Source organism: Fusarium flagelliforme (assembly GCF_020744385.1).
Source record: "Fusarium flagelliforme strain FIESC 12 MPI-CAGE-AA-0113 chromosome Unknown B0J16scaffold_4, whole genome shotgun sequence".
In the NCBI taxonomy this organism is placed as follows: Eukaryota; Fungi; Ascomycota; class Sordariomycetes; order Hypocreales; family Nectriaceae; genus Fusarium; species Fusarium flagelliforme.
In genome coordinates this window covers 4,352,954-4,379,945 of record NW_025763506.1, presented here as the reverse complement: position 1 = coordinate 4,379,945, position 26,992 = coordinate 4,352,954, and the positions used below count along the sequence as shown (strand labels likewise).

The 26,992-nt window shown below is 47.4% G+C and overlaps 14 protein-coding genes across 14 annotated transcripts; 5 read left to right on the top strand and 9 right to left on the bottom strand.

The window, feature by feature from the left end:
- Window positions 1–395: 395 nt before the first annotated feature.
- B0J16DRAFT_343101 (uncharacterized protein) lies at window positions 396–1,847 on the top strand. The gene has a single exon (XM_046127970.1). It carries the CDS (start codon window positions 452–454, stop codon window positions 1,688–1,690), a length of 1,239 nt encoding a protein of 412 aa, XP_045983643.1. The 5' UTR covers window positions 396–451; the 3' UTR covers window positions 1,691–1,847.
- Window positions 1,832–2,853, bottom strand: B0J16DRAFT_372740 (uncharacterized protein; the record flags this gene model as incomplete). The annotated part of the gene is made up of 3 exons (XM_046130486.1): window positions 1,832–2,250; window positions 2,308–2,574; window positions 2,641–2,853. 3 exons carry the CDS (start codon window positions 2,851–2,853, stop codon window positions 1,975–1,977), a joined length of 756 nt encoding a protein of 251 aa, XP_045983642.1. The 3' UTR covers window positions 1,832–1,974.
- Window positions 2,854–3,552: 699 nt separating this feature from the next.
- On the bottom strand, window positions 3,553–4,575 carry B0J16DRAFT_372739 (uncharacterized protein; the record flags this gene model as incomplete). Its single annotated transcript, XM_046130485.1, has 2 exons — window positions 3,655–4,575; window positions 3,553–3,573 (listed from the first exon to the last, which is right to left on the bottom strand). Exons 1-2 carry the CDS (start codon window positions 4,465–4,467, stop codon window positions 3,553–3,555), a joined length of 834 nt encoding a protein of 277 aa, XP_045983641.1. The 5' UTR covers window positions 4,468–4,575.
- Window positions 4,576–4,925: 350 nt separating this feature from the next.
- On the bottom strand, window positions 4,926–7,124 carry B0J16DRAFT_399866 (nucleoside phosphorylase domain-containing protein; the record flags this gene model as incomplete). Its single annotated transcript, XM_046132471.1, has 1 exon — window positions 4,926–7,124. One exon carries the CDS (start codon window positions 7,122–7,124, stop codon window positions 4,926–4,928), a length of 2,199 nt encoding a protein of 732 aa, XP_045983640.1.
- Window positions 7,125–8,939: 1,815 nt separating this feature from the next.
- B0J16DRAFT_343098 (short-chain dehydrogenase) lies at window positions 8,940–10,087 on the top strand. Its single transcript, XM_046127969.1, has one exon. The coding sequence runs from the start codon at window positions 9,048–9,050 to the stop codon at window positions 10,038–10,040; it is 993 nt and encodes a 330-aa protein (XP_045983639.1). The 5' UTR covers window positions 8,940–9,047; the 3' UTR covers window positions 10,041–10,087.
- A 17-nt stretch (window positions 10,088–10,104) lies between these two features.
- Window positions 10,105–11,594, bottom strand: B0J16DRAFT_415300 (Alpha/Beta hydrolase protein; the record flags this gene model as incomplete). Its single annotated transcript, XM_046133512.1, has 2 exons — window positions 10,105–11,483; window positions 11,544–11,594. The coding sequence occupies 2 exons, from the start codon at window positions 11,592–11,594 to the stop codon at window positions 10,209–10,211; spliced, it is 1,326 nt and encodes a 441-aa protein (XP_045983638.1). The 3' UTR covers window positions 10,105–10,208.
- A 509-nt stretch (window positions 11,595–12,103) lies between these two features.
- On the top strand, window positions 12,104–13,928 carry B0J16DRAFT_145653 (uncharacterized protein). The gene is made up of 3 exons (XM_046121962.1): window positions 12,104–12,290; window positions 12,374–13,773; window positions 13,840–13,928. Exons 1-3 carry the CDS (start codon window positions 12,231–12,233, stop codon window positions 13,862–13,864), a joined length of 1,485 nt encoding a protein of 494 aa, XP_045983637.1. The 5' UTR covers window positions 12,104–12,230; the 3' UTR covers window positions 13,865–13,928.
- On the bottom strand, window positions 13,844–15,937 carry B0J16DRAFT_145655 (uncharacterized protein). Its single transcript, XM_046121963.1, has 2 exons — window positions 15,200–15,937; window positions 13,844–15,151 (listed from the first exon to the last, which is right to left on the bottom strand). The coding sequence occupies exons 1-2, from the start codon at window positions 15,927–15,929 to the stop codon at window positions 13,992–13,994; spliced, it is 1,890 nt and encodes a 629-aa protein (XP_045983636.1). The 5' UTR covers window positions 15,930–15,937; the 3' UTR covers window positions 13,844–13,991.
- Window positions 15,938–16,715: 778 nt separating this feature from the next.
- On the top strand, window positions 16,716–17,572 carry B0J16DRAFT_343094 (uncharacterized protein). Its single transcript, XM_046127968.1, has one exon. The coding sequence runs from the start codon at window positions 17,017–17,019 to the stop codon at window positions 17,428–17,430; it is 414 nt and encodes a 137-aa protein (XP_045983635.1). The 5' UTR covers window positions 16,716–17,016; the 3' UTR covers window positions 17,431–17,572.
- A 937-nt stretch (window positions 17,573–18,509) lies between these two features.
- On the bottom strand, window positions 18,510–19,736 carry B0J16DRAFT_343091 (Alpha/beta hydrolase fold-1). Its single transcript, XM_046127967.1, has 2 exons — window positions 19,170–19,736; window positions 18,510–19,089 (listed from the first exon to the last, which is right to left on the bottom strand). The coding sequence occupies exons 1-2, from the start codon at window positions 19,590–19,592 to the stop codon at window positions 18,748–18,750; spliced, it is 765 nt and encodes a 254-aa protein (XP_045983634.1). The 5' UTR covers window positions 19,593–19,736; the 3' UTR covers window positions 18,510–18,747.
- Window positions 19,737–20,351: 615 nt separating this feature from the next.
- B0J16DRAFT_343089 (uncharacterized protein) lies at window positions 20,352–21,720 on the top strand. The gene is made up of 5 exons (XM_046127966.1): window positions 20,352–20,555; window positions 20,609–20,875; window positions 20,927–21,144; window positions 21,194–21,304; window positions 21,353–21,720. Exons 1-5 carry the CDS (start codon window positions 20,379–20,381, stop codon window positions 21,657–21,659), a joined length of 1,080 nt encoding a protein of 359 aa, XP_045983633.1. The 5' UTR covers window positions 20,352–20,378; the 3' UTR covers window positions 21,660–21,720.
- A 195-nt stretch (window positions 21,721–21,915) lies between these two features.
- Window positions 21,916–22,857, bottom strand: B0J16DRAFT_320763 (uncharacterized protein; the record flags this gene model as incomplete). The annotated part of the gene is made up of 1 exon (XM_046125594.1): window positions 21,916–22,857. One exon carries the CDS (start codon window positions 22,855–22,857, stop codon window positions 21,916–21,918), a length of 942 nt encoding a protein of 313 aa, XP_045983632.1.
- Window positions 22,858–23,438: 581 nt separating this feature from the next.
- On the bottom strand, window positions 23,439–24,041 carry B0J16DRAFT_343086 (uncharacterized protein). The gene is made up of 2 exons (XM_046127965.1): window positions 23,986–24,041; window positions 23,439–23,921 (listed from the first exon to the last, which is right to left on the bottom strand). The coding sequence occupies exon 2, from the start codon at window positions 23,906–23,908 to the stop codon at window positions 23,621–23,623; it is 288 nt and encodes a 95-aa protein (XP_045983631.1). The 5' UTR covers window positions 23,909–23,921; window positions 23,986–24,041; the 3' UTR covers window positions 23,439–23,620.
- Window positions 24,042–25,589: 1,548 nt separating this feature from the next.
- Window positions 25,590–26,253, bottom strand: B0J16DRAFT_415295 (uncharacterized protein). The gene has a single exon (XM_046133511.1). It carries the CDS (start codon window positions 26,163–26,165, stop codon window positions 25,860–25,862), a length of 306 nt encoding a protein of 101 aa, XP_045983630.1. The 5' UTR covers window positions 26,166–26,253; the 3' UTR covers window positions 25,590–25,859.
- Window positions 26,254–26,992: the final 739 nt, after the last annotated feature.

The following is a 26,992-nucleotide window of genomic DNA, read 5'->3' as shown; positions in this document are numbered from 1 at the left end:
TACACTGGTCTGGACAAAGGATAAGGACGACTGAGATCCGCTATGAAACTGTTCTCACATCAGGAGGGAGTAGGATTGACCTGAATCTTAGTCTCAAACCAAGTCCACTTAACCTGGCAGGGACAAGGCGAAAAAGACGTTATGCTGTGAATTAGAAATTTTATTCCAGGCTTCAGGATCATTTTCGATGTGTTTCAAACATGCCAAGAAAGTACATGAACTTCGGTTGTTCGTACTGCTGTGATGTTATTGAGGTGGTTGGGGAGGCATCCAAGTCAAGTCCGATGGATCTGGTCCGAATGCATCCACTTGCAGGGGCTGAGTTAGGCAGAATCCCTTCCGCCTGGACTAAATATGCATGCCGTTGTCGAAGGATTCACGGCATCAGATTATAAGAACCAGCGAAGAATCAACAATTATTGCACAATGCAAACGATCAGACTCAAACATCATGGCTTCAATCACGATGCCTCCATCAATTGACTTTCCCCACTTCCCATATCCGAATTTACCATCACCTTCTTCAATTCGTCTACTGTCATTTATTAAAAGACCTCGTCAACTCTCACCTCCATCAGTACTTGGCGAACAACTAATCGAATGCGTCTTAGAGACAGTAGATATCAATACAGCACCCGCTTTTGATCTCATCTCTTCAATTCACGGAAACCCAGATAGCGCTGATCCAGGCGACATCGATGAATACGGACCAATGCATCGCTATCCTATCGCCGTTAATGGAAAGATGATGTTTGTAACCAAAAACATCTATGAAGCTTTGAAGATGTCTCAAAAGGTCAACAACCCTGGTGATAAGCGCGATGAGCCTTTCCTCGAGACCAAGTTAATCACTGCTGCGGAAAATAATCATCGACCAAAGGTTCAACTTTTGCTGAGACAAGGCGCCTGTGTTCATGCCCAAGACTGCTTTGGCAAGACAGCTATTCACCACGCTGCACAGAACGGCCACTTCGCAATCATGAGCCTTCTACTTGACTACGGAGCCAGTATGAAGGTGGTGGATGATAAAGGCAAAACGCCTTTGGATTACCTTGACTATACTAAGCAAGGAGACTGGAATAGCCTTGAAGAGATTGCATATAAGATGCAAAAGACACCCGAAGAAAGAGAGCTTGTTTCGATGCCCGAGGTCGTTCGTGTTGGGAAACCAATGTGGATTGATGCAATCTGTATCGATCAAGGGAACGCCAACGAACGGGAAAGTCATAGCTCTCTCATCGGCCAGATCTATCAGCGCGCGAACTCTTTAATCGCTTGGGTGGGAGTTGAGAACAACGAAACCACGCTTGCAATACAAGCTATGACAAGAATCCTTCGTGCCGATGACAGAGACTTGGACGACGTCATGTCCGACGAAGGTACTTCTATCCATACAATGCCTTACGAGTATGAAAAGCCAGCCATCATCAGGTTTTTGAGACGGTCTTGGTTCGAACGAGATGATCTAATGCATGAAGTTGCCTTTGGAAAAGCAATCACTGTTTACTGTGGTACTGACTCAATTCCCTTTTCTTATGTGATGAAATTTCTGAGAAGGGAGCCTTATTATGGAAGCTTTTTACCTCCTGATCTTCAGATCTGGGCTTTGATCGGAGACAGAAGCTCGAACAAGCGAGTGTCCTCGGGGTCGACGGGAGATCAGAAGAGGAGGCGACGAATTGAGACATGAGATTGGATTCAGGTCTTTGCGTCTACATATTCTATAGACGAGAAACTACCAGAATGAACACAAATTATGATGATCATTCGCCACTCGTATCCTCATCCGGATGCTTGCCCTAAGACCCCCAAGATGGGAAACAAAAGAAATGTCCTCTCAAGCGCAGGCTAATAAGATGAAGTAGTCCAAAGCTCATCTAAACGAGCATAATAAGACTAAAAAATGTCGTCTCTTATGCACGACGGCCAATTCATCTGACACCGTGCGGCCCCAACAATGCAGGTTGGAGTGGCTTAGGTAGGCGTGCGGTCGGTGACCTGAGGCGCAGAAACGCCGGTGTTTAAGGCATCCTCGATGAGTTCCACAAGGTCGTCGTTGAGCATCATGCGGAATTCGTCGCGGTTGGTTGTCGGCTCCTCGCCTGAGACGGGAGTGTCACGGCACGTACCAATCAGCTGAAGCTGGTTGCGCAGGCTGTCGATCTTGGCACAATCGGCGAAAAAAGCAGGAAAGAGGGCGGCCACTTCAGGACCGATATCAGCACTACTGTAGTAGGGCTCTTCATGATACTAGGATTGAGAGTCAGGTTAGCGACAAGCGTTCGCGGAAGCGGGGAGGGGACTTACGACAGCACGGACAAGCATATTCATGCTCTCACGCTGCTTAGCAGGGTCCCGGGAACGGTTAACCAGGTCAATGTCTTCGCGATCGTAGGTCATGGGGCGGTTGGGGTTGAGCAGGATATGGTAGGTCGACCGGAAGGCAGAAGTACAATCGCCGAAGAGCTTGTCGATACGCCAACGTTGCAATCCCGTCCACTTGTTGTCGTGAAGAGCATGGGCAAGATAGCAGTTCCAAATCCTCTGGGCAGCGCCCAGAAGCTCGTCGGGGATCTGGAAATGTCAGCGAGAGTTCGATGAGGGAGGGGCAAAGAGAGTGGGGGGTTAGAGGGGACGCACAGCACAGCATGTTTCGTGAGCATCAGCACAGACAAGACAACGGCTCATCGAGCCTTCTTCGGCGACGCACAAACCGCGAGCATCTTGGTGCAGGGACACGACACAATGATAGCACGGCCGTTCGCCGGCCTTTTGGCCAATAAACCCGACGTGAGGGATGAACGGGACATGTGCCAACGCAGCGGCAACGGTAAGCTTGATAGTGCTAGACATGGCGGCGAGGGTGCCTTTTTGAGATTTTCGAAGGTCGGTTTGCAAGTCGTATAGTTCAAATCAAATGACTGTGAAGCAAGGAATAGGTCGAAGGACGGCCAAAAAAAGATGAGGTTGTAAGGAAGGAAGGAAAGAAAGCCAACAGGGAAGAAGAACAGAGGAAAAGGGAAATGCCCCAGCAACGACCGGTTGTGCTAATGGTAACAGCGCGCAAGATCTTCAAGATCCTGGCAGCTGGCTGACACTGCCAACGCGGATCAGTCAGCAACTTCAGCAACAATAGTAAGTTGAACACTAAAGATATTGTCATCTGCGAAATTACAGTGCTCTATAGGACGAATCCCATTATGTAACTAGGACAACGGCATTGTTAACAAATCATATCCTAAAGAAATACCCCCCCGGCAGCTGATGACTACCCGGAAACTTTGGAAGCCATGTCACAGTTCGGCCTTCAGCCCTCCAGTGTCTCTATGGTCAACCGTCATGCCGATGCTGAAAGTTGGGAGACAAATCTCCGTCACCGAGCCCCTACTGGGTTCTGAGTGGTAGCAACCGACAAACTCTGGAAGGTCTCTGAGATCTGCTCTACGGAATCCGTTGGCCTTTTGCTTCTGATGGCTTCCACCAGCCTTCTGAATTGATCAACTTCTTTCATACGAATATTCGGTCCATAAATATCCACGTCATAAATGATATCTACACCATTCCGTTCCTCGTCTATAGAATCTTGTAAGTCAGGCTCCACAGACTGATGGAGACATAGGTACCTGTAAACATCCCATGAAATGCATTCCATACAGTTTCATCTTTGGTATCCCGTGCACGTAATGACAATAACATTGCAGCGAAAGGGAATGCAAATCGCGGTTCCATATTTATCAAACCCATCAATATGGCCAGACGGGTTTGTTCAATATCCGTTTCCTCGGTAAGAAAATAATCTCGACGAATGGTGAGTACCGGGTTGGCCCAATTATCCCAATCCGAAAACGTGCAGAGTTTGAACAGCCCAGTATCGATCAGCTGTTGCATAGAGACTTGGCAGCAATGACCTTCGATCTCCAAATAACCCTGTGTAAGATACTCGCCGAAGTATGTCTCTTTTCCTGGGAGGCGCAAACGTTTGAGCGTTTCCAAGTCGGCATCCAATTTGGGCAATTTAAAATAGTATTCCAGTGCATCCAGGTCGCGAAGGAATGTTCGCTGGGGAAAGCCCCGGGTGTCAATCATGATAATGAACATTTCGGAAAGAGGCGACCTGTCACGCCAATGATTGTGACGGTAGAGCCCGTACTGAAGCACAAGTAGTAGAGAGCTTGACCAAGACATGAGATTACAACAACCCCCACACCCCGACAACCCCCACAAGAGATGAGCACTCAATCTTGGAGCCGCAATTTCTGGGGGAAGCTGTAGAATGTCCTGCCAACTGGGGTATTGTATCCGGCGTGTCCCCTGTCGCCGATTGAGAGAGGCTGGTGACGATACATGATTGGCACTAGTTCTACCCTTAGACTTTGGTGTATAAAGTCGAAAAAGGTACGTCGGTGTGGGCGCAAAGGAGAAATTAGCCTCTTCGCCTTCTTTCAGAACGAACGGTTGAGAAGTCATACTATAGTAATCGTTGGAATCCAACAAAGGAAAGACTGGGAAAGAGAGTCATCAAATACTGAAGGGATGAAGGGTTGAGGAAGTTGACCCCGCCCCACCAGAAATCAGGCTCCCGGAGTCTTGTACATGACCAACAAGACCACAAATATAATTGGACGCCTATCAATTGATGAGGTCAGATATTGCTGCAGCTAGCGTATGATGTTGGCTCTTTCCAGCCTCGAACAGCAACCTGCATAGTCCACGTCACCATGGTACCCTCCGTATTGAGTACCACCCTTCACGACCTTTTACAACGGTCCTTGCCGCTGACCGAAATCTTTAGCCTGACATATGGTAAAAAGGTACATGACGAGCCTGCTAGCTCTGAAAAGCTATAAGAGTATTTATACAGACATTCCAGAAGGCTAAGAAATAGGAACAAATGAACAGAAATGTATTACTTAAATGTTATCAATCTACCTATCCTTGTTATGCGCACTCTGAAACCTCTTCATCTTTTCATTGAAAGGAAGTCTGCTATCCTGATCCTCATAGGTATCTTGAGATACCTCAAGGTTATTAGAGCCTTGGCTCTCCGTCCTGTGATTGGAGCTACTGGAGCCTTCGATAGGTGTACGTTGAGCAGAGGGTCTTGGATTAGGTGGCGGTCTTTTGGCACCGCCAGGTGAAGTTGTCTCTGGAGGGGGTGGAGGGGGTGGACGCCTTCTACGATTCGAAGGTATAGGAGGAGGACTATGCGTAGGTGGGACAGGAACACCATCAGACTGATCAACACCGTCAGACTCAACACCGTCAGACTGATCAACACCATCAGACCGATCTGATGGTGCTCCTAGTAAAGGACTCGGCGTCTCGAGATCCGATTCATCTTGTGTCTTGTCCAGTCTCCGCTCATCCGCTGGTGTGTTTGGCGAAGATCTGGCAGTCTCGAGGCTCGGCTGAACTTGTGTTCTGTCGGCTATCCCCTCACCCGAAAGTGTATCTGGGGAAGGGTTGAGAGGCTCGGGATCTGGTTGGTCTCGCCTTTCGCCAGGAAAGAATCTCTTCCACATATCCCTTTTTCGCGGCTTGTTGGGAGTTAAGAATTCGCCTTGACTAGCTTTCGATACTGTTAAGCTGGATCGGGGCGTCGAGCTGCGAGATGAATGGGAGACCCCGTCAGATAGTGCCGTACTGGGTGCTTGACTAGAGTTACGTTTAAGGAGAAGGAGCCAATCAATCACCCTCCCTGCCCAGTCCACATACTGCTTCGCGAATCCCAAATGTTTGTTTCCAGTATGTCCGCCCGCAATTCCAAGAAGATCACCAACTTTACCTAGGGCTTCGGTAGCATAGTTCACATCTTGCTTTCTCTCCTCAACTCTCTCCTTCAGCGAATTCCAATCCTCTCGTGTTACGTAATCGCTACTTTTGTTTTCTTTCCGCTGCCGCTTGACTTGCTCCTGCAACATTTCGAGCTGCTGTTGTAGGACCTCATGGGAGGACTTCAGCATGATCTTCATTTCTTGGTCTTTGCCTTTATGTGCGTTTGTAAAGTCAGTGAAGAGCTTGGTCTGATCTTCGTGTAGATCAATGGCCTCTTCCGTCTTGTTGAAGGCGTCTTGAGCATTTCTCTCCTTGCTTCCCAAATTGGTATTGATGCGAGCAGTAACGCCTTGGAAACGGAGCGCGAACTCAAATAGACCAAGGTCGATTTTAATCCCACGAACAGTTTCCGGACGAAGAACTATCAAGAGTTTCTTGGCGCATACAGCCGCTGCCAAAGCAGCATAACTATGCCAGTCATCGTTCTTGTGTCCATCGGCGTAGTCTGCGATACCACGTATAGTAATGCATTTAGTCGACCTCATAACGGCGGCAGCTTCCATTTCGAAGCAAAGGATGTTCTTCTCACGAGAAAGACGATCTCGCTCCTGGACGTTCTTGAGGACTTGATCCGCCGATCCAACAACGCCACGATGGGTTTGTATGTAATTTGTCGATGGGCGCGCCTTCCGCGCGACCAGCCCTAGACTTTCGCCCAATCCAGGCTGTAGACACTCGCAGACATCGTCTTGATGAGTTATACTGCTCTTCAGTAATCGATCCGCGGCCGGGCGACGGTAAACCTCTTTGTTGCTGTCACTGTTGTTTGCAATTTCCTCAAAGATACGATCCACAGGATCGTTCCTCAATCTGTAGCGTAATTCCGTTACAGCTGTTAAAAGCTGCTGCGGCGGCTTCAGTCTCTCAGGATCGATCTCGAAGCCGTCGTCTAGCTCTTTTCCCTTCTTGTACGGGATGACAAAGTCTCCAAAGACTACATCTCCCAGCCGAATATCGTCGTCTTTCGCAAGCGCGGGCGCGCCTCCACCGATGCCAACAAGCAAGATAAACCTGATGTAAGGAAAGTTGATTTTCATCTGGGACGTAATCTCTTGAGCATGAAGGAGTCCACCCTTGACTTGGTGAGGGATGTTGATAACCACGTTGTGGCCTCTAATGTTCCCCAGTTCATAGCCACTTGTAGCGTTGCTTCCAGGTTCGAGGGAACTGTTGTGGTCTAAAGACCACCTTTCATCTAGGACATCCAATGCTGCGTAGTATTCTTTTTCCACAATGCAGACCCAACCGATGCGAAAGTCGGAAAGTTGTGTGCCAGGCGGTATCGACATAGTGGTCTGTGGTGTATAGATATAATGTCTTGTGCAAGGTATAAATATCTTCAAATAGTATCTGATGGGTTGGTATGTAGATAGTCTGTTGTATTCTACTGTTTCTACAGATAGAAGTAGGCAATTTATAGATAGGTTGGAAGGTGCAAACAAAGCTGAGAAGAGAATGATTTGTGCTTCATGAGTGAGACCCTATGATAGAGCTACCTGGGAATGCTCTTTATTTATAGAAAATGCAACAGATACATTGGCCTTATCTAAACGCTGTAACCAGCCTTACTACTTGGGAAAGTGAAAAGAATGTAACCTCAATAAAGCTGAATACGTGTTGGGCTTACTTGGATAGGGCCTGAAGTCGGGCCCCCAACATTCTGAATCTGCGCAATGTTTCTATGAAAAGGACCCCAAGGCATCCCGAGTAGATAGGGAAGGCAGATGGGGGTCAGTCTCCGGGCCTTATCCGAGTCATGTCCAGAACATAACCAGGCTCTGGATGGCGCAGCGCTTACAAACAGACCCTACAGACAACAACAATGCCATCAAGCGGTTACGATTCATGGCATGTATTGTACGGTCCAGCTTTGGGCCTCCTCCATTGGCTAGCTTATCGTCTACGCCGGAGACTGGTGTGGACTGGAGAGCCTGATTTGGTACGTATCCTGTAGTAGACGCAATGATCTGGTGCTTCTGTTTGTTCAGCTCACCACAATTGGCTCTTGGCATGTGGTCAGACCAGCTATTCCAGTCTATTTGACTGGCCGAGCAATCGAGGCGTACAAGTGGCCCAACCGGCATTAACGTATGGTATACCCTTTTAGTTGAGAATGTCTTACCACCGCGCTTCGCCTAGCGCTTGGGAAGGAGCCTGACACTTGCACATCGAGAGTATGGTGCAGTAACGTTGGCTGACGCGGCCGGCCAACTATTGGCCTTGTTGAGAAATGAGAACAGTTTTAGAGCGCCCTTTAACCCACTTAAAGCACATTGTATTGGCATCCGCAAGTAGAAGCTGAGTACACCCAACGTTGCCGACAGACCTAAATTAATACATTAACATCCGTTGCCTATATGCCCTACCAAAGCGTAGCATCTGGCCCCGTGAGCGGACAGCTGAGAGGAGGTCTTGCCCGGTCCTTTTGGTTTGCCCTGCATCGGGAACTGATGGTTCGGGGTATCTGAGGTAAGCAAGCTCTATCCTATCCACGAGTTATAACACGTACATCCACTCTCTAATTACAACTGTAAGTACATATTTCTAGTTAAAGCAGCTTTGTAAAATAAACTGTTACCATGAAGATCTAGCGTAGCAGTAATCATAGATAAACCTCAAATGAGGGAAATTGCCAATTATCTGGGACGAGATCTCGGCAGGATGGAGGGTCCCACCCTCAACACGTCCGGAAACGTTTGTGATCACGTTATGGTCTCTGATCCGTCCTAGTTCATAGCCACCTGGGTCATGGCATGTTATTATACGCACTATACCTTATGCAATAATCTCAAGTTTCTACCCGCAGAGACAAGTGAGAGACCAAGATAACCTTTATTATTTACACATTCAAAACTAAAATTAAAAATACTTACATGCAGTACATTAGGAATGCAAGGTAATAGCACTATTGAGTTGTAGAGTCGCGGGGTTATAAAATCCGGAGTTATAAAGTCCGGGCTTATAGAGTTGCGGGATTGCGGAGTTGCGCAGTCGCGGTGTTGTAAGTCAATTGACATCATGTCAGATACTATTAAACGTAAGTTTAAATTGCATATAAAGCCAACTACAAAACCAACTCCTTGAAAGTAACCTTGCCTTCAATTGTCAGACCTCACAGCTCATATTCGCTCTAGAGACTTGCTTCCCTCATATCGTTTTACGCTTTCAACAAGTAAACCATTTATCTATTTGGAATCACAAGTTGGCTCACAATGAGTAAATTCGGCGCCATCATAAAACAATCATTTCGTATACCCCCACCCACTCTGACTGAGAATAATCTCGTCGACCAGGCCGGCAAAGTCCACATCGTCACTGGCGGCTACGCGGGCTGTGGTCAGGAATTGGTCAAAATCCTATATCAGAAGAACGCCACCATCTACGTTGCCGGTCGCAGCGAAAACAAGGCGCTCAAATCTATCTCGGATATCAAGGACCGGTATCCTAGTTCCAAGGGGCGACTGGAATTTCTAGCTGTCGACCTCTCGGACCTGTCCTCCATCAAGAAAGCTGTTCAGGCTTTTGAAGGCAAAGAGACAAGGCTTGATGTATTGACAAACAATGCGGGTGTAATGTGGCCTCCCGTTGGGAGTAAGGGTCGTCATGGTCATGAGTTGCAGATCGGCACCAACTGTCTAGGGCCCTTCCTTTTCACTGCGCTTCTTCTGCCTATACTGCGCAGCACCGTTTCTGTAGCGCCACCTGGCTCTGTTAGGGTCACCTGGGCCGCCTCTCTGGCTGGAATTACGAACGGTCTTAAGGATGGTGTACAGTTTGATGCAGAAGGGAGCCCGAAGGTACACGACTCGCCAACCATTGACTATGGCCAATCGAAATACGGAAACATGATTCTTGCCTCGGAATTCTCCAAACGATACGGCAAGGATGGTATTGTGAGCGTCTCATTCAATCCAGGGAATTTGAAAACAGAGCTACAGCGTCACGTGTCATCTATTGGAAAGATGATGATAAGCGGGATGTTACACCCGCCGATCTACGGAGCTTACACTGAGCTTTATGCCGGTTGGTCCTCTGAAATCACCTCTGAGCACAACGGTTGGTATATTATCCCTTGGGGGAGGATCGAGACGCAGGGCTTGGGGAGGGATACTGTAAAATCCCTTCAGAGCAAGAAGGAAGGGGGTTCGGATGTTGCGGCGACGCTCTGGGAGTGGTGTGACAAGGAAACGGCTAGCTTTCGATAATTGATTGTGACTTATCAGTCACTGCTAGCATTATTGACAAGGAGAAGACGACCAGAAGGTTGGGTTATTAACTATGCATTGCCAAATCTTATCACTGATGTGCACTATCAAACCCCAAATACCCCGGAATCTTCAACCAATGTCTAATTGATCGCATCTGGATTTCTCTTAGTTGCAAAAAACATCCTCCAACCAATCCAAAGAGACCTGGTTCATCAACACTGAAGCCCCAATTTGGCAATGTTCACCGGCACCCAAAACATCCTCGAATACATGATACGTGGCAAGATCTCCCAGTTCCTTGGCCAGTTTCGCAGCCTGTCCTTCGAAAAAGACATCGCTTTTAGCTTCACCGACAAACACAGGAGCTTTAATCTTCTGAGTAAGCCCCTCAAGTGTGTAACCCTGGGCCTTCTTGACAAAATCATAGGCTGACTGTGTCTTGAAAGTCCATTCGCCTTGGTTGACACCCCATTTCAAGGTTGTAGGAGAATCCGGGTCCGCCTGAAGCTGCTTGCCAAGACCATCGACCTCCTTCTTCATCCCGGCACGAACAGCCTTGGCAGCATCAGGGCCGAACTGTTGGAGGATAGCTTCCCCAAAGTCATAAACACCATCGATGGCGATAACGGCTGCAAGTCGGTGCTCAAAGGCAGCAGCTCTAGGGGCCAGGAAACCACCGAATGAATAACCCATCAAGGCAATCTTGTCGGCTTGCACGTCATCGCGGGTGAGGATATAGTCCACGACGGGAGTTACAACCTTTTCCCATTCGGGGATGAATCCAAGATCCTGATATCGGCGGACCGTTGGCTGGCCTGGACCCTCGTACACGATAGCGTTCATGCCACGCTGGAGAAGGGCTTCGCCCATGACATGGTACAGGTCTTCCATGGCTCCATCGTAACCTTGTCCAAGAATGACCGTGGGGCGTCTTCCGGGCCAGTTGGTTTTGAAGAAGATAGCTGGGATGGTAAAATTGTCCGCCTGAATCACTATTCGCTCCCCGGGCTGCGGCAGCAGCGCAATAGCTTTGTTGAAATCTGCAGCTTGCTTCTGCCACAAGTCCATAATTCGCGGGTCACTCCAGTTACCATGAAGATACACGTCGGCGGCGCGATAATAAGTGGCTGCTCGGAAAAATGCATTTCTAGCAGAGACGGGATGCCTCTTTGCGTCAATTGCGACAGCCTGGTCGTGGACACGAGTAGCCAGGGCGTTAAACTGTTCATAAAAACTTTCGAAGTCTCCGTCCTTGATATTGTTGGCGGCAACAAGAACTTCGCCAATATCAGCGCCTTGGTATGGAGCGCTTGACATGTAAGCCAAGATGTTGAAGTTGAACGAGTCATCGCCCACGATAGGAGCCATGGTTGCGTTGGTTGTGACGTTGTGCGTGGCGCGTCTGAAGGAACCCATGGTAGGGAATGCAAGTGCTGGAGTCTGAACCATAGTAGTCAGCACATTTACCGTGGTAGCTGTTATCGGAAAGCTTTGACTTACCAGAGGATTGCTTGCCAATAGCAAGGCGGTGATTTTGAGGGTATTCTTCATATTGAAGATGATGAATTAAGTCTTTGTGAATCAGAAGCGAAAGCTAACGAGCAGACAGAAATTGCAAGTCGGAATCTGCTTGCATTATATAACATATCAAGCTTCCATCTGGAGAAGCTCAGGGTACTGATATAATTGACATGGAGAACGATCCTGCAGGGCTATAAACAATCCTTCAATGCTACCAGGTCTACCATGATAGGTCGGTAATGCTTGCCATGAGATCATCTCAACCTATTTTTCTGTCGCATGCGAATGCGAATGCTCAGTGGATCATAGTAATTTCACAAAATCTGAGTCAATACAATGCTATGCTATGTAAGCACTAAGAAATCCTTCAGCGAACTTCATGCACAGCCGCCAATTGATCGACGCATGAGCTAAACCTATCATGGTATGTCATTTCGACCCTAGGCTCTATAGAGTTTAGTGACATCATCTAGTATAAAACGTCCCCATTGGCGTCGAAACAACATGCCTCTTTCACATAAATTCATACGTATTCCCGAGTGACGGGGAAATATTACACAGCCACAAGCAGTACCACTTCTCTGAGGATACTGTTCATAGATCAGGCCCATTTTGGCCCAAGCTGTCGATCGAATCAGCCCCAACCAGTCGGGTCGTAGGACTAGAATGGGCTTCGCAGGGAAACCCTCACAAGCCTGTGAGCCATGTCGTCTGAAGAGGAGAAAGGTACCTATATGCCATAGCCACAGGTAAAGTGGCACAATCTGTATCTAGTTTCAAGAAACTCATGCTAACCATTTGTTAACTAGTGTGACCAGAAGAAACCTCGATGTTCTCCATGTACACGTATGGATATCGCCAGGTGTGAATATCGGAGCCTTCGAGTACTCAAGATTAAGGATGAGACACTCAAAGTGACAGAGAAGTCACGCCAACGCAATCAAGTTGTCGAGAATCGCTCCCAAGGGCCAATACACGATGTGGTTGAGCCCGTCACGAAAAGCGTTCCATTGCCACTTGAGGCCACCGCTTTAGGATATTTCTTCTTCATCTTCTCACGTTCAGGAACTTTTGCATACTTGCCTGAGTTCTCTTCCTCCTTGGTAAAAGATGACAACGTCACACAGGCCCTATGTGCGTCTGCCTTGGGGTCAATGGCGTTACAACACAGAGATGACAACTTGTCGCGTATAGCTCGGCAATACTATGCCAGATCACTGGTCCAAACAAATCAGTTACTCAGCCAACCCGAAACGGCCGTTCTCGATAGCACTCTGCTTTGCGTGCTTTTGCTATCAGCATTCGAGGCCCTGAGTTTCCATACTGGCGGTGATCCCGAAAACTGGACTGCTCACATTCGGGGATCCTCTCAGCTTCTCTTATTAAGAGGCAAGAGACAATTCCAAAGTCAGTTCGGGCGTTTATTATTTCATCATGCCGGGGTGAATGTGCTGATCGACTCCATCGTTCATCAAACCCCAGTATCCCCTGAACTTCATCAACTTTTTGAGGATGCCACATCTTCATTTCCATTCCTTGACTCTATCAGCAAAAGTATCATGTCTCTCCTTCGGCGCATAGCTGTGATATCCGCGAACACGAAAGATATGACAGCCAAGGAAGTGCTTAGGGAGACCTTTGAGTTACATGAACAGGTGACTATCTTTCGCGAGGACCTTTGTGAAATGGCACCGTTTGAAGTCGTTGATACCATCGATGGCAATGGCAGGCACCAAGAGGGTCACAACCTCCATACCTTTGAAGGTGTGATGCATCGGTATCAAGATCAACAGGAAGCTCGCCTACACAACGTTGCTAGGCTGATAAATCTCAGTCTGCTGCAATCGATATTTTCTGTCTTGAAACACGGCTCAGGCAGAGAGAATTCCAGCGAAGATCCTGATATGGACTACACATCCCTCGAAGCAAGAGATTTCACAACGGATAAAGTACTTGCCGAGAGCGCAGAGCTGGTCAAAGATATACTAGCCAGCGTTCCCTACCACCTAGACCTACTCGAGCCACAAAACAGCATAGAGGCACGGTACCTCATTTGGCCTTTTACGAGCATCGTAAGTCTTGACGTTTGCCCGCCCTTGGCTAGGTACTATATCAAAGATCGCCTCATGGCACTTGGCTACAAGTTCAACATGAGACAAGCCATAGAGGTAGCAAAGATGCTCGATGAACGAGATCGCGTACAGAAATGGTGAGAAGTCAACAGTCCCATGAGGTCTATCAGTGCGAAGTTTGGCTAATGCAGAAGTTCAAGCAGTATGCATATTATCCATATGTCTTGAGAGTGACGAAGTCATTGCAGAACGAAGGCGGTGTAGTGGGGTCATTAGACCTAACTCGAGGCTTGTCCCGACTTGCAATAGGATGAAAGTATTTTATAGATAACAGATATATCTCCAGGTCGATGTCTTAAGCCCTCTGTCGAATTGCAAAATAATATCCATCCTCCATAATAAATTCTTCGGTTTCAAAGGCAAAGGCTAAGTAGCATATCCGAGAAGCTACAACATACTCAACTGCAATACAGTTGTTATTGTGACTACAAGCCTGGATACAGTCAAGGAAGGTATTGGTCATCAACGTCAAAGAGTCTGTGAGTAATCTAAACCCATTGCAGGAAATGTCATAAGTGCCATCGCCGACTTCCAAGGGGTTGCTGAGATCATCGCAGGTTGAAAGACCAGAAGTCTCTGTAGGGGCGGCTGAGGTGGTGGTATCGCCAGCAGGAATGACTGCGGTAGTGGTGTCTGTAGTTGTGGTATCCACGATCTCGGTATTTGTAGTGGTGGTATCTGCGGTGGTGATATCGCCAGTCTCGGTATCTGTAGCCGCGGCAGTTGTATCGGCGGTGACAGGATCTTTGAAAGCAACATCAAAACGGTAATCTTCCACTGCAGGATCGTCGTAGATGTACGATAACAGGTAACAGTAGGAATCGAAAGAAGTGCCTCCTTTAAAGAAATACATTCCCACACATGCTTCATCCTCCGAGCAGGCCTGCAAGCACGGAATGAATTCACTCACGTAGGGGTCTTTAAGCAATATAGAGGTGATCAAGGTGTTGCAAGAGAGGGTAAAGGTAACCCCATTAGAAGCCGTGTATGGGTTGTCGATATTGCTGCAGGAGGGGCTTAGGGCGTCTGAGGTCGTGGCGGAGGCCTCTGCAGTCGTAGTACTAGCAGCCAGGGTAGTAGTATCGGTGGTAACTCCAGTTGTAACATCCACGCCAATGGTGCTTGTAGTTAATGGCGTAGTATCCATGATAGCTGTATCCGTCACGGTAGTATCCGTGATGATAGTGTCCGGAGTCGCAGTTTCCGTAACGGTAGTCTCCAAAGACACTATGTCGGATACCCCGAGATCAGAAGTATGGGAGGATTCCATCAATTCAGACTGGGTTATGAAATCGGTGGAGCTGTATGAGATTTGCATTGTGATAACATCCTCGATGCCAGAAGTCACCGTGGGATCAGTCTCCCTAGCTGTGGCTGTGTCTTGGGGGATCGTCTCAAAGGGTGTCGCAGTCTCGTCATCGTCACCAATGAGCCGACCATCTTGGCATTGTGTGACTGGAAGCTAGTCAGCACATGCAAGTAATAGAGGAATGGCGATCCTACCGTCATATACAACAAGCTCGACAGATATGCACCCAACGGGTCCATTGGTAAAAGTCATATAGACTATACCATCCGGGGTCTGACAGAAACCCGCCCTACGATTTGGCAAACCAGAGTTCCTGAAAGTAAGCCGACCGGTATCTTCAAATGTATTTGTAATAGACCCACTGGACGGAAAGTCCAGACCCGATAACTCCTTGTAGCTCTCCCCCGAATAGTAAATAGGTGCACCGTCTTCGAACAACTGACCATCGGCAAGATTGAAGGTTGCAGCGAATGTACAGCTTTGAGGGTTGTCATCCCCAACAAACCCCCCAATGGCTTGTCGCTTGTTCGTGCTGCGTTTCTGATTGTCGAGAACGGAGACTCGGAATATGACGGATCGTCCGGCCGGCTCGATGAAACCACTCGAGGTTGGGATGGCATCTGTACTGACGGTAGAGCCAAGCTCTGTTGACAATGAAGAGGTGACGACTTCATCGATCACAGGCTCAGTTATCGGGTCGAGCGACTGTGTCACAGAACCTGGCTTCAGAGACGGAGCGATCGGCTGTCTCCCTGGCTCTTTGGTAGGCCTTGCCAAGGCCGGCGCGTTGGCCTGGTTGGAGATTGGAACAAGATAAGTAGAAAGGTATGTCATACACCAGGTATCCTGACCTGGCGCGTATTCCACTGCCGAAACAATACTTGCAGACCCTAAAAGGGCATAAACAAATGCGGGTCTCCTCATGATTCTTGTTAGTATAGAACGAAGCCCACAAGGTGAAATATTCAAGGGAATAAAGGCCCGGTTATAGACAAATTAAAACAGCATCTCTGTAAAATTTGTTTATTACTACTTGGAGACAAATGGCTTGTGGCAAATTACCAATCTTGCTAGAACCAACAGATGAGCACAACTTCGTTATGAAAAACGCCTCTTCATATCCTTTCTAGCATGTGTTATCGATACTGACATCGGTTGGTCCGAAGGGTAGTATGAGACATTCATTTCCCTTGCATAGGCCAGCTCTGAGTTTACTTCGCACTAATGAGCAATAGGGATGTCAGCCAGCCACATTCTCTCCCTTACGTTGTTGACCAAATAATGCAATCAACGAGAGATGAAAGGGCAACAATACTGGGACCTACACATTCATCGAACCAACAGCCGAGTGCTTGGGAAGAGAACCTGACTCTTGCACATTGAAAGAATGGTGTGAAGCATTACCTCAAGCAGTGGGCCAACTATTGAACCTGTTGAAAAAAGGGGGACAATCTTAGATTACCTTCTTATTTATCATGTCAACGAGTAGCTTCTGGTCCCCATGAGCCAGGCAGCTGAGCGGAGGCTTTGCACGATCCTCTTGATTTAACTTACATCGGTAACTGATCTTTCCGACCATCTTAAGCGAGCAATGTTTGCGGAACAGTGAACACTGATCAGCGATCAGCGATAGCCCTACAGACTCTTCGGTTAAGCCTTTTGATGCCTGGACGAGTCAAAAGTTTAAATATTTATATTGAAATCAGTTTGGCAAGCCATTACCTCATAAAGCTAAATATTTTTCTCTTATCGTTTCTCTTCTACATGCATTTACAAAGTCCGAATTGATAGGGTCTTTGACGGCTATGAATACATACAGCCTTGGGACGAGACTGAAGTCGTAGCTACGAGCTTCTTGGTGGCTTTGAACATGAAATTGTCGGAGAGGCGATGTGTGCTTCCAACACGGAAGGAGAGTTTTGGTACGTGTGGTAACTATCGCTGTGACTCACAACGTATACTTTTGGACCTGGACCTTGATTAGCATAAGGTTTACCATCAACTTCTATAAATGTCTTGTCTTGTGACGTACCCATTCAGAAATTGCATTTCGATAAACCTCAGCAAGCAGAAAAACGAGCTTTTCTTCAGCGTCAAGGAAAACATTTCATCCGCAACCAAGATATCACCACCAATTTACATCATGCCCAGCTCGACGAGATCCCTACACAGTCTGAGTGTCCAGAACCCAAAGTTTCAGCTGCACCCCTTGTTCTGGACCTCATATCATACCTCCATCGCGAACTGCGTCTTTCAGCAGTTCGAAGATGATGACCCTACGGCCCCTACGAGTTTTGTGTCTGATCCTTTTTCCGACACCGCAGACGACGCGAAAAAGCTTGCCACAGATGTTGGGCCAAGGGAGAAGTTCGTCTGGGTGGAGAGCATGTTTCGTCGTCCAGGAAGCCCCATTATCCATATCTAGTACGTCTTGTCGTTTTGCAAAATGCCTTCAGCCATCTAACCAGTCTATCAAGTAAATCCCCCTATTTCTCCTACCGCAGATATGTATTTCAATACAAATGTACAGATCTGTGTGTCTTTCGCATAAAGAAAGAGCAGGTCGTCAACCATGGCGATCCCGTTATCGGATATTACAGATACAACGCTAGCAAAGAGCACCGGAAATCACTTACCCCCAGCCGAGCCCCGCGTGGCTTGACCAACAACCCAGTCAAGCGCTTGTATGACATTCGATATCGACGAATAATTCCTCCGGACTGACGACAGGACCCTTACCTCTTTTGTCTCATTCTGAGCTTAGCCCAGCTACATCGTCCCGAGGGTACCGTGTCTCTTGCATCGGATATCCAGACACGTCTTCTCGTCACTCACATGTCAGACTCTACCTACGCTTACATCTACAAGGCCGATAGTCAGCCCCGGTTCCAAGCCCGTTTCTACAAGCCTGGGAGGGAAGAAGCGAAAGCACGATTAGATGAGAGGCCGTCAGGGTGCCAGAAGAGCTCACCGCGGAGAACATAAGAGACGAAATAATTTATGCATTTTCTACTACCTCAGCGATGCCTCAGCTATATACAAAAGGTCTTCTGTTACCCACCTGGCCATATGCCCAGTACCTGCTATCAACATGTTACTACTCTTCTCTACCTGCCCGACTCTGTAGATCTGTAATGGAATTCAGGGTAGGATACAGCGAGTTCATACTGAAAAGTAAGTGGATAAAAGGGACTCCCAACTGTTATTAGTTACCCTATACTTGGGGCAGTAAGGCAGCAAGAGCCAACGCTCCACTTTATATGGTTTATCTAGTGCGCTAGCTAGCTTCTTTGTCACCCTGAGTGGTGTAGTGTCAGTGTCAGGACTACTGGTACAGTACAAGGCCTGAGGCTGTAGAGGAATTGGTCTCCGGCTGATCTAATCTGACCAAGTATTAATTGAGGCGCCTGACCCCAGGCCTAAATTCCGCAGTCTATACGGCATTTACCTTGGTATCGGTAAGATGTCACAGCATCAGATTAATTGACATGTGGCATGGAAAGGAGCAGCAGAATATTCCCTGAAATTCGATGAAATGGTTACTGTTTTGGGATTAGCTATAGTACCTCTAAGGCATTTTATATGGCATAGTTCATTGTTCCGTCAACGGTGCCCGGCTTTAGTCCCTTGCTGATGCCCCCGTCCAGGGACCCTCTTCAGCTTTGCCCCATGATAAGAGATTTACGTCTTACTCGATGATCCGCGATCACCAAGCTGAAAATGAAACCCCATTTTCAGGAGATCAGATTTGCGAAAGTTCAAGCACAGCATTGACCGTGTCATTAGGTGCAGTAGCGAAAAAAGCATGGCTCGCCTGTTCGACCAGGATGGTACGTCCGATGCCCCCTATTGCCGCATACTGCTCCTGGCCAGTCAAAGGCACGACACGGTCCGCCCCACAAAGAACGTAACCCGCCGTGCCCTCAAAGTTGGGATCTGTAAGAGGAGAGTATGTCACTGGAGTGTTCATGCTGTTCAGCGATTGAGGCCGAAGCAGAGGAATGTAATGCGCTGCGACATCATCGGGAATGTCGTGGTACATTACTTCCTTTGCGCCCGTGAAGGTGACGAAGCCTGTGTTTTCCTGTTGATTAGGGTTTTGGTTAGTGGCCTAGAATCTTGGTGGCCCTGCGGCACAGCACAGGGATTAGAAAATTTGCTTACGTTGTAAACTACCCAGCTCGGGAGATGTTGTGCATCAGTGCCCATCATGTCCAGCGTCGACTGGCCCTCAAGAGGTGTCACTGCCGAAACGTAGACGAGCGAAACGACACCACCTTGTTTGCCTGATTCTTTTCTTTCGCGTTTGCTCAGTCCTTGAACTGCTTGCGAGCCATACATGCCGCCGTAGGAATGCATCATGACAATAACGTCTTTACCGGCCTCGACCAAAGGTTGGAGCAAGTTTGTCCGCAGTGAGGCAGCATCTCCTGTTACAGTGGAGTTGGCGTCAACTACTCCAGGTGCATTCTGGCTGACAAAGTCATAGTTGCGATCTGTAAAGATCTTCTTCACTGTGTCGAATGACTCGACTGTGTGCCATGCACCCGGCACTGCTAAGATGGTGGGAAGCATTGAAGCACGCATGGTGAAGAATGATTCCAGAAGGGAAAAGAGAAAGTGAGCAGATGCCAGGATAATATGCAATTGCACAGACTGCACAGACTGCCCAGATAAACGTGGCGTGTTGTATCGATGCACACAGTAGATCAATGGCCGAGGATATCAAGCTTTTTATATGCCCATGGCATTGTGCCCGCTCAGCTGCTGTAACTAAAGCAATCTTGGTGCCTGTATGCCATGTCCAATTCGTCAAGGGATCCTGGCATCCATCTCCGGAACCCAAGTCGATGTTACAGCCCGCAGGGGTCTCAAGTGTTAGCATGAGACCGGGATCTACCACCGACCTTCGTCTTAAGTAAATCTCTTTCTAGTACAGCTATTTAAAAGTAGGAAAAAATGTTATTTTATATAGTAGAGAATTTATACTAGAATCTAGTCCATTTTGTCTATTTTCCTAGCTTTTTACAGTATCGCTTCTAAGATTCAAAGTAGATTGGAACTGGGTATTGCGCTAACATGAGAGCCCTGCGGGCTATGTCTTGTACGGCTCTAATGCCCCATAAGTTATACTTTCGCTTTGACGGCGGTTGACATTACCACCGTCTATCGAAAACCCTTGAATCGAGTCATGAACCTGTCAAATCTGACCCGTCAAATGTAACCTCCCTAAACGTCAATTCGTACCCAATCTAATGGGGAAATAACTTCGCTGATCATTTAAGACTTACTAGCCCATATCTACAGCATGTGCTCATTAGAATTAGTAAAGTTTAACTCCCGTAGTGCACCTCTTTTTTCCAAGCTAGCAAGATGGCGTCTCAAACCGTCGACGCTGCCTTCCTAGCGGAGAGCCGACAGCATGAAGTCTACGCTACGCATATTGCCTTCTTTATTATGATGATGCTTATAGTTCCGTGTCGGTTCTTTTCAGCCAGGATAACAGACAAGAAGTTGGGATGGGATGACTGGCTTGCATACTTTGCCGCTGTAAGTATACATCTGTTTATCACTAACGCAAAGCACATCTGACGATCGAGCAGTTCAACACCATCGGTGTCTTCATCGGAAGTATGCTGTGGCTTCGATTCGGCCTCGGGAGACATCTCGCGTGGGTTGTACAAGACGATCCCAAGAATATCGAGCGCTTCTTCAAGACAATTGTCGCCAACGAGATGTTCTATACCACAGCTTTGGCTTGTGCCAGATTGTCACTGGTAGCCTTCTTCTACCAAATCTTTGGTGTATCGAGCATGCGTTACTTTCTCCATGGATTTGTTTTTCTCATCGTTTCCTGGGCCATCTCAACAGTATGTGCTTTTTGCAAGATGCACCATTCGCACAGCTAACACAAGGACTAGTACGTTCCGTCCATCCGTACATGCTGGCCCATACACACATTCTGGGATGGTACACAGCAGAATTGTATCGACCTTTCCAAGTTCTACGTCGGAGTCGCCATCGGTGGAATTATCACTGACATTGGCTTGATGCTCCTCCCTCTTCCTTATATCTTCACTCTCAAGGTCCCGTTGTATCACAAGATCTTGATTGCAATGATGCTCACTTTCGGGAGCTTGTAAGACAGTACCAGCCCACAGATATCAGCCAATTACTAACTTTAACAGCGCGTGCTTCGTTACTATCATCCGACTGACCAAAGTTATCACCGTCGATCTCTCAGACCCAACATGGGGGACAGTCGACCTGATGATCTGGACAGGCATGGAAGTTTACAGGTACATACTTCAACTTCGATACAATGTTCATGTAATTAACCTCTCTAGTGCTGTTATATGTTGCTGTCTTCCAACCCTGCGCCCATTGATCAAGTTTGTCTGGAAGAGGTGTGGCTTAAAGAATCTGAGTTCAAGCGGCAATACAGATGGCTCGAAGCAAGCATCCACTACGGAGGGTATTTGGAGTCGCAAGTCCCGCCAGAACACGCGACATCAACAAGATACCATACTTGGCAATGGTAATGCAGATGAGTTGGAGTTAACGAAATGTGCTTATTATGAGCTAAACTCAGACAATCATGCGCATACGAGCTCGCAAACTTCAATTACACAGCATGTACATCAGCAAGTTTAAAGTTGTACTATTTTAGCGGCCAAAATAAAAATAGAGAATGATATAGACTAATGCAGCACTGTTCCATATCAGATAACGGAAGGACGATGTTTGTGACCAAAAACATGCATGAAGCCTTGAATACTATCACCAGATCTGTCACTAGCAGACCCCGAGTAGCTTTTGCCGCATTAAGCAATGACTTAGACAATCTTATTTTAGTGGCCTAAGCCTTAGAAGAAAGGTCTTCTGTCACCGTCCTGCTGACATGCTTAGCCTATTTCCCTCCACCACTTGATCTCCACAACACCTGTGCCCGTTGACACCATTTGAAATGTTCCAAAAGTCCTTCTCGGGAATACACCTTGTCAAGTTCACATCCAGCACAGGACATTCCGTGTTCGACATTGCCGGTAAACTTATCGTAATAAGGGAGTGCGCACGACCCCATATAGTTAAACTTGGGATTTCGTAAACGTCGGTTCGGTGGCCCGGCTCTCTTCAGCGCATATACTGGCTCTTGACTGATTAAAAGAGTCTGTTGATGAGAAACGATGGTAATGCCGCCCTCGTACTCGGATCTCGACATCGTATATGTTCCAGGCAAGGTCTTGATTGACCTCAGTTGTTCTCTCCCGGTCTGGGTCAAGCGAAATTGCTTTTGAACACCAGCAAGAGTACGGACCCGGACCCTCGGAACAGACTTCGTGATGCATCTGAAACAGCATCGCGCCCAGCTTAGGAGGGATACAAACCCGCCAAACTGGCCGCAAATGCTACAAGTCTTGGTGCATAGCACGTCGTAAAAGTCGAGCAAGGAAATGTGGCTGGCAAGTTGTGTTCGTAGCAGAGCGCAATAAAGATTCAGTCCATGCAATACTATCATCTGATACTCCTTCAGGGAGTCTACCGCTTCTCTCGATCGGAGGCTTGTTTGTCGAATCTGGAACAAAGAATGCATATCCAAACGGGATAGTACGTCGCGCAAGAGCTCGAGCGGTAGTCGATCGAGAGAGCTGAGCCCGACATCGGGAGACCGCGGGAAAGGCGTTGCTATCGAAAACCGGATATCGTCATGTTTACGGGGTGAGAACCAGATCACAGCGAGGTCGAAGTCTTTGCGATGGTACGAGACAGTTCGAACAATGGCATCCGTCTCTTCTTCGTGGAAACGGTATTTGGTGGCGGAGTGATACGGATATCGGATCACGGCAGCCATCATGAAGTGGTCGGTATGGAGTCAGGTTGGACAGAAGAATTGTCTTCTAAGTGCTAGTCTAAGCAAGCATAAAGTGACCAAATTATCTCGTCTCTTTTGGGACCAGTTCTTCCAATACCATGAGGAATCAAGGAGTGGAATAGACGTGCGCCTTTAGACGTTGTGGGTAGGTGGCGATCTTGGTGAGGGGTTCGATCGAGGTTGTAGAATCCGTTGAATGACGCGCACGCGTCGAAGAAACGAGCTAAGGTGGAGGATTAGGGGACAACAACAAGAATATGAAGTCTTGAATGGAAGACCTCTTGGTTGTGGTCGGAAGGAACTTTGGCCGATGCGTCACCGGCGCCCGACGTAAATTTAAAAATTTAAAAGAAAGCCACTGCGCGGAGCCACAAACGACGATTATATACACAACATTCCATTAAAAAAGAAACAGCAAACGTCTACCGGGTTTTGTTGGGCCATAAATCTACTGATACATACGAAATGGACGGTTTTTAGTGTGAAATGCTTACTAGTCTACATTTGCAATCAACAATAATCTCAAACCCCAAAAGAGTAGACGAATTCACAGTTCTGGCGAAGCAATGACCTTATTTTGATTTTGATAAAATTCGCATAAGGGTGCCTTGACGCGTGGGTTGAAATAAAGGCAGCCTAAGCAACATTCAAGGAGAGTAAAAATGTCTTCATTTAGACCATGTTCTGGACATAAACCATCCGTTATACCCGCTTCGTTCACAATGCGTCAACCGGGAGTTATCTAGCAGCCGCTTCCGCAAGACCAATAGTGGTTGTAGCAGCTCCCAAAGCTAGCTGTCTTCCTGCACTTAACACCGCTCGTTCCTACTGCAGAGCAAGAGTTGCCGCCGTTCTGGAGAGCCGCAAGGAAAGTGTTGCGAGCCTCATTGGCGGAGATGCTAGAGCATACGTGGGTGCAGTTATAGGTGCAAGTGCCACCGCTGTCACCAGTAGCAGAGCAGGTCCTCTTGCAGGCCTGGACGCCGGTGATGGCGGATAAGACGTAGACGACGTAAAGTGGGTTGACCATCGTGATTGGAGTACTGAGAGGTTAGCCAGAAGGTTCGAAGCAGTTTATGAGAAAGAGAGAATAGAGGTGTGTCTTACTTGGGTGAGGATCGAAGAATGGACTTTGTTTGGGAATGTGATTTATTTGTTGGATGTCTGATGATGGAATGGAAAGCTTTTAGAGGAGGTAGATGGCCTTTATATATGTCAAGGACCAGCTTGAAAGATCCTTTCGACGGGTGGGCTCTCTGATTAAGTCCTTCCCAAGTCCTTAACCACATGATTTCCTTCTCAACACAATAGATCATCAAGGCGGATGTAACGATAGTATGCACTATCCCAGATGATCCATTTCACACACGTGCATCGTAGTACTTGTCCCTCGTATGACAACACCACACATTGAACGTGTACAGTTTTAAAGGTGAGTTTGCCTTCTGTCTCTGGTATCTCGTAACTGTGAGATAGATGTCAAGGTCTAGACTGTCGATCTTGTGACTACTACTCACTCTGCTTGTAACGCTGTTGTATCACTCACCCAATCGTAGTTGATCCCTCGACACTGTCTTTTCTAAGTTTTCGATAGTGTAATGCAAGTATGTTTCATGTGGAGTTCCATGCTACATTATTCTTTCAGCTCCTGCACGCTGCCTGTTGTCCAGAGCATTGAAAACAAGTACCTTCCTAATGGATAAAAAAAACAAAAGCCAAAAAGGAATGATCTCCGACGGATATGCAAGGAGGAAAAGCCGGGCGGCCCTGGCCGCTCTAAAAGAAGCGAATACGGCGCTTTTTCGCTAAATCATCCAATTCTTGGCGATCTTGCAGTGCCGACGACCCGGCGGCTTGACGATTCCTTGAAAATCGACTCTTTTAAAAGCGATTTCCTGGGTTGCTTGTCTCGCTATTTTGTACCCATAACAATCAATTAGTGGGGTCAGCCGCAGAAAAATATCACGAATGGCTATTTTACCCACGTCTCGAGCTAGCGTTAAGAATCTGTCCGGCTGGATGGTTGAGCCTGATGCGACCATCACACCGTTTTAGCACAGTAAATAATGCATACACATTCTATGAACAGTGACTGCATTGAAGCATAATTGAACTTTCGGTAACCGTTTCGGCTGGTAGCTATCACGCCGGCCTATAACCTTGAGTTATGCCATATGTAATACCTATAGCCGGCTTCAAACTGTTGTGGGTCACCAAAGACGCAAAAAAGCTGTTTTGTATGTATAATTTGCAGAGCCTGCTCGTCAGAAAAAACTTAAACTAGACGCAGATCGCGCCGGGACTCTCACTCAGCAAAAGAACATGTGACCGCAGTGACTCCCAAACAAATGAGATCTGATCCTTTCCTTCCTAGAGGCTTACTATCACACCTGACTTAACGACCGATACTAAATTATGTGAAGCAAACTGGCGGATTAATCTGAACAATGTCTACTCTGCAGCAACTAAAATTATGAATCAAAAAGACATCTGTGGTGTTGACGGCAGAGACTTTGGTATGGATTGCTCAAAGCTTTATTTCTGCCATTGCGATATGGGTCCTGGAAACATCATTCTGGATACTGCGGATGATTCCCTCCCGCTGATTAACTGACAGATATCTGGCTTTATTCCATGGGAACCAGGTTGCGTGTCTCGGGAGCACTAGATTTGCCGGACCATGATTAAAACTGGAGATGTCTTTTTCAGTAGCACTTAGAGTAGAAAGGGCTTCCAAAGGTCACGCATAGATAGATAATTTGGTGGAGGAACGAGCTGTAAGTTTCTTACATGCCCAAGACAAGTCTACCCTCGATAACAAGAAGGTCAATATGATCTAGCTCCACCTTTGCTAGGTCCAGTCCTGTAATCTTCCCACCCAAGCACTCGTAAATTAGGCGGCCAGCCATAGTCTTATATAACGCTTTCGTCGGGTCACATGCCAGCCATCTTCTTGTTCTGCCCAATATTCTTATTTCCACTTAGCTCCCCGTAACGCGGACAATGGTAGGGCGATCTGAGTTGAATTTGACCGTATGGTCCTCATTCATCCCTACCATCCAGATGGACACCGAGTAGTCGTCCCCCGACTCGTCGTAGAATGTATATGTGAAAGGCCAGTCGGCGCGGATCTTGACCTCGTATGTGTAGAACGGGTTGTAATCGTCCTTGGTTATACGGTACATGTGTATGCCGGTCTTTTTGTAAAAGTCACCGTTCTTGTCAGGCCAGTTGTTTATGTTGTCGGCTGGCCAGTGGACCTGCACGTCGAAGGGTTCGCGAGTCATGTTGTGATATGTGTGAGATTGAATGTAAACAAAGCAAGGCGGGGAGAGAGGCTTCGGGAGGATTGATGTGCTTATCGACTTGTCAGCGGTCGTCGTGCGCTCACTTTATACTTATGTCGAAGTTCATAGCCCATACACAATCTTGCTATTCCCTAGACTCGCTTAGTATGCGCTGAGGCATCATGTGTAAAAGAACAGCCTAGACCTCTCATTCTCCCCACCAAGGCCGTTCACTATTGGCTATCAAAGATTTATGCTTTTCTATTCTATTAGTTTATCAATTATTTGACAATAGTTAAAAGACTATCGAATTCATAGCAATTCTGTCAATTGGCCCATTGTACGCTTCTTGAACAATATTTGAGGCATTATGTGTAAAGGAACGGTCCAGGCCTCTCACTCACCCCGCCAATGCCATTGTATGGGCTGCTTCCCTTGACTTTCAGCTCGCCACTAGTCACTCATGTCTTACTACCCCGCCCTGCTCAGCGCTCAACCCAAGAGAGTCAATAGCATCCGAGACTTACACAGCATAATTCAACTGCAATGGTCCCAGTAGTTGTGACCTGTTATTCGTTACCCATTAGAACTGTCAATATGCAGCCGCTTCCCTCTCTATCCATGCCCGATAGGGCCGCTTATCCAAAATTCGTGTTTCAACAAATCACAGTGGATCGGTCTTTTCTCGAGTGAAGGGAACAGAGGCAATGCTGGAGACGTTCGGAGGTTTTTAGCCACATCTTTCAACGTTAGACACTCATTAACCTCGTCATATTCCTCCAATGTTTCAAAAGAGATTAATCTGCCTCATCAAGCACCGTTTACCT

Excerpts from the sequence above, each read along its gene's own strand:
- B0J16DRAFT_343086 (XM_046127965.1), bottom strand. The coding sequence starts at position 23,908 with ATGGTCAACCCACTTTACGTCGTCTACGTCTTATCCGCCATCACCGGC.
- B0J16DRAFT_343089 (XM_046127966.1), top strand. The coding sequence starts at position 20,379 with ATGGCGTCTCAAACCGTCGACGCTGCCTTCCTAGCGGAGAGCCGACAG. Across the intron at positions 20,876-20,926 it reads TTTCCTGGGCCATCTCAACA|TACGTTCCGTCCATCCGTAC; the intron begins GTATGTGCTTTT and ends CACAAGGACTAG. Across the intron at positions 21,305-21,352 it reads ACAGGCATGGAAGTTTACAG|TGCTGTTATATGTTGCTGTC; the intron begins GTACATACTTCA and ends TAACCTCTCTAG.
- B0J16DRAFT_343094 (XM_046127968.1), top strand. The coding sequence starts at position 17,017 with ATGTCTTGTCTTGTGACGTACCCATTCAGAAATTGCATTTCGATAAAC.
- B0J16DRAFT_343091 (XM_046127967.1), bottom strand. The coding sequence starts at position 19,592 with ATGCGTGCTTCAATGCTTCCCACCATCTTAGCAGTGCCGGGTGCATGG. Across the intron at positions 19,090-19,169 it reads CGAGCTGGGTAGTTTACAAC|GAAAACACAGGCTTCGTCAC; the intron begins GTAAGCAAATTT and ends CCTAATCAACAG.
- B0J16DRAFT_145655 (XM_046121963.1), bottom strand. The coding sequence starts at position 15,929 with ATGAGGAGACCCGCATTTGTTTATGCCCTTTTAGGGTCTGCAAGTATT. Across the intron at positions 15,152-15,199 it reads CGAGCTTGTTGTATATGACG|TCACACAATGCCAAGATGGT; the intron begins GTAGGATCGCCA and ends ACTAGCTTCCAG.
- B0J16DRAFT_343101 (XM_046127970.1), top strand. The coding sequence starts at position 452 with ATGGCTTCAATCACGATGCCTCCATCAATTGACTTTCCCCACTTCCCA.
- B0J16DRAFT_343098 (XM_046127969.1), top strand. The coding sequence starts at position 9,048 with ATGAGTAAATTCGGCGCCATCATAAAACAATCATTTCGTATACCCCCA.
- B0J16DRAFT_145653 (XM_046121962.1), top strand. The coding sequence starts at position 12,231 with ATGGGCTTCGCAGGGAAACCCTCACAAGCCTGTGAGCCATGTCGTCTG. Across the intron at positions 12,291-12,373 it reads GTCGTCTGAAGAGGAGAAAG|TGTGACCAGAAGAAACCTCG; the intron begins GTACCTATATGC and ends TTTGTTAACTAG. Across the intron at positions 13,774-13,839 it reads CGAGATCGCGTACAGAAATG|TATGCATATTATCCATATGT; the intron begins GTGAGAAGTCAA and ends AAGTTCAAGCAG.
- B0J16DRAFT_415295 (XM_046133511.1), bottom strand. The coding sequence starts at position 26,165 with ATGACTCGCGAACCCTTCGACGTGCAGGTCCACTGGCCAGCCGACAAC.